Source organism: Sinocyclocheilus rhinocerous, unplaced genomic scaffold (assembly GCF_001515625.1).
Source record: "Sinocyclocheilus rhinocerous isolate Xijiao unplaced genomic scaffold, SAMN03320098_v1.1 scaffold902, whole genome shotgun sequence".
Classification (NCBI taxonomy): Eukaryota; Metazoa; Chordata; class Actinopteri; order Cypriniformes; family Cyprinidae; genus Sinocyclocheilus; species Sinocyclocheilus rhinocerous.
In genome coordinates this window covers 175,350-178,249 of record NW_015638038.1, presented here as the reverse complement: position 1 = coordinate 178,249, position 2,900 = coordinate 175,350, and the positions used below count along the sequence as shown (strand labels likewise).

At 38.9% G+C, this 2,900-nt stretch overlaps 1 protein-coding gene across 1 annotated transcript in view; it reads right to left on the bottom strand.

Annotated features, from left to right (window-relative positions):
- Positions 1-1,245: 1,245 nt before the first annotated feature.
- LOC107749574 (olfactory receptor 6N1-like) overlaps positions 1,246-2,900 on the bottom strand; it is an 8,226-nt gene continuing 6,571 nt past the window's right edge. Inside the window, exon 2 of the mRNA XM_016564748.1 lies at positions 1,246-1,503. Coding sequence (XP_016420234.1) covers positions 1,246-1,503 — 258 coding nt within the window. The remainder of the gene's footprint in view (positions 1,504-2,900) is intronic.

The following is a 2,900-nucleotide window of genomic DNA, read 5'->3' as shown; positions in this document are numbered from 1 at the left end:
ATAGAGCATATATGATTTTCCTTCATGTACTACTCTGAAAGACACATCTAATTCCGGCACATTCAGAAACATAAACACCTGTCTTCTGAAAGACATCACATGTTTCAATGCTTCATTTTTTACATCCTAATGGGATTGTTTTAATCGCACTAGCACATTTACTATACTGAGCTAATGCACGTTCAATATCCTCAATTCCAATAAATGGTGGAACATTCGATATATAGACTTTTGTCGTGGGTGTAACAAACGGTGAAACAGTATCAAAATCGCCACTTACCACAATCCCGTTGCTTATCAGGCGGTTTACTAACTTCTCCTCTTTAACAAAAATCACTACCGCTTTATTCATCCTGGAGGCCGAAGAAATGTTGTCACATCCAACCTCTTCTCTGACTGCCAGTATTGCATCCTCCACCGATACACCCTGAGCAGGTACGCATCGGATTCCATGACGCCGTGAAACAGATGGCTCTCCCCCCGACAGAAGTGACGCCATTCCGACGCTTCGGCGAACACCACCAAAGCGTGGTTTTGGAGGCCAAGATGGCGGCATGATAGGTGGACGCGTTTTTGGAGGTGTCATCAGGAAATTTGAAATAGGACGATTATATAACCGTGATAACAGGTTATTTTTGTGTGTAAATGTGTAAGTGGTTTTCTACTCATATTTCTCACCTTGCACTGATTTATCTATGGGCAGAAAGAAAATTAGACAGATTTCCAGTGAGACAACACGAGAGTCAACTATGGAGCCTGTTAAAAGTGCTGACATGAATGTTAGCATCGTCTCCTCTGTGGATTTGAGTTCATCAGGAAACTCTGAGGATCTTAACAACTGGTTTGACTCACGCCCAGATATGAGTGATCTCCTTGCGATTCCCCTACCTGAAACTCCCTTAAAACCTGCGCCAAAGAGTGCACTAGAGTAACATCCAAAATGAAAAGAGATCCTATGGATATTAGCGACACCTCAACGGAAATTCTGACGGCCATTCGTGAGCTCTCTGGAAAATACGATCAGATGTTCCAGAAAATTTCAGAAATTGAAATAACAACTGGGTCAACGGCTAAGCAGATTGAGACTTTGTCCTCTACTGTTACTCAGCTTGTTACTGAGGTAGCAATGCATAAGGAGTCTCTGAAAGTTGTGGCTACGGAGATTCAGGAGCTCCAAAATGCGAATAAAACCTGAAGGCTGAAATTGGAGAAAGCAAGCTTTACAGCTGGAAATGGATATTAAAATTACACGGCGTGAGAGAGAAGGATGGAGAGGATGCTCGGAAAGTTGTTATTGATGTCCTTCGCAACGGAGTGCCTGGCATCAGCGATGATCTTGAGGGTGCCGTTGACATTGCACATTGTCTTGGCCCAAAAAGAGGGGATGATTCCCACAGATCCATCATCATTTTGTTTGCACTCCGTCGTTTTCGCGACACCGTTTGGCAAGCTACCAGAGGCTGTAAATTCCTTCTCGACAACAAGTTGCGACTCACCGAAGCCCTTTCGCCAGAAGATAGGATTGCCAGAGATAAATTTTGGCCTCTTGTTAAAAAAACCAGAGATGAGGGCAAACAAGCCTCCTTTCACGTCTCCTTCGCATTAAACGACGGGAAAAGATTCAATTACGTTGATGTGAGATAGACTTGTCCCATGGTTAATGTTTATGGTTCTTAACCATATTATCTCTGTGGACTTTTTTCAAGACTTTGATGACATGACTCGACTTTGTGATTGACCTACACTTGAGGGCGATCTAATTGACTAAATATTGTCTGCTCTTATTCCACAAGTGGAAAAAAGTAAGTAAATATGAATCGCTTTTGGTTCCTCCTGTTGAACTTACAAAGTTAACGTTAAATGCTGGAGTGTATGTATCATGGTTAATAATGTTCTGTATTTAAACTGACATTCAGTTCTTTTTGCATACTTGCAATAGAGTAACATGCAAGGTTGTGAAATATATATTATTTAATTTTGTACTCGAGGATTATGTTCAGTTATATATTGTTCCTATCTCAATTTAGAATTTTGTCTGTTCAGATTTAAGAGGTGTTAGATTTGTTTTTGGTGTTTAATGGAATTTAAGTTTAATTCCTTTTCTGCTGTATGTGATGCTGTAAAGAGGAAAGCTGTTTTTTTGTTCTGTAAAAGCAGTCTGATATCTGATATAATCCTTCTTCAGGAAACACACTCATGTCAAATGGATGTAAAGTTTTGGAAAAATCAGTGGGGTAATACTATTTATTGCAGCCACAGCTCTAACCACTCTGCTGGAGTTTTTAATTATTTTGCACAAATTTAAAGGGCAAATACTTGGGGTAAGGTCATCTGACGAAGGTAGATGGATTATTTTATCGCTTAAACAGGATAACTCAAACTTTGTTATTTGCAATATTTATGGTTGTAATTCTCAAACGGATAACAGGTCTCTATTTTTTCAGATAACCTCTGAATTGAAAGAAACATACCCTGATTTTAGGCGGTGATTTTAATGAGTGTGTTGACGGCACTTTGGACAGATTTCCTCCCAGATGCAACGATGGTCTTCATTTAAATAGTAACATCTTAGCATTATGTGCAGTTTTTTTCTCTTACTGATACATGCCGTTTTTTTCACCCTGATTTACATGAATTCACTTGGTCTAATAGAAATAGGTCTTCCCAATCAAGAATTGACCTCTTTTTGCTCTCTTCCTCAGCTCTTCAATTTGTAAAAGATATTTCTCACTCATTTGCTCCCCTGTCAGATCATAAACAAATAAGTTTAAAATTGTGTAGCAATACTGATAAAATTCCAAGGTTACGTGGTTATTGGAAATTTAATAATTCACTCTTAAAAGATGCTTCCTTTAATGATAGTATTAAAAACTTACTTTCAGGTATATTCTCAAAAAAAA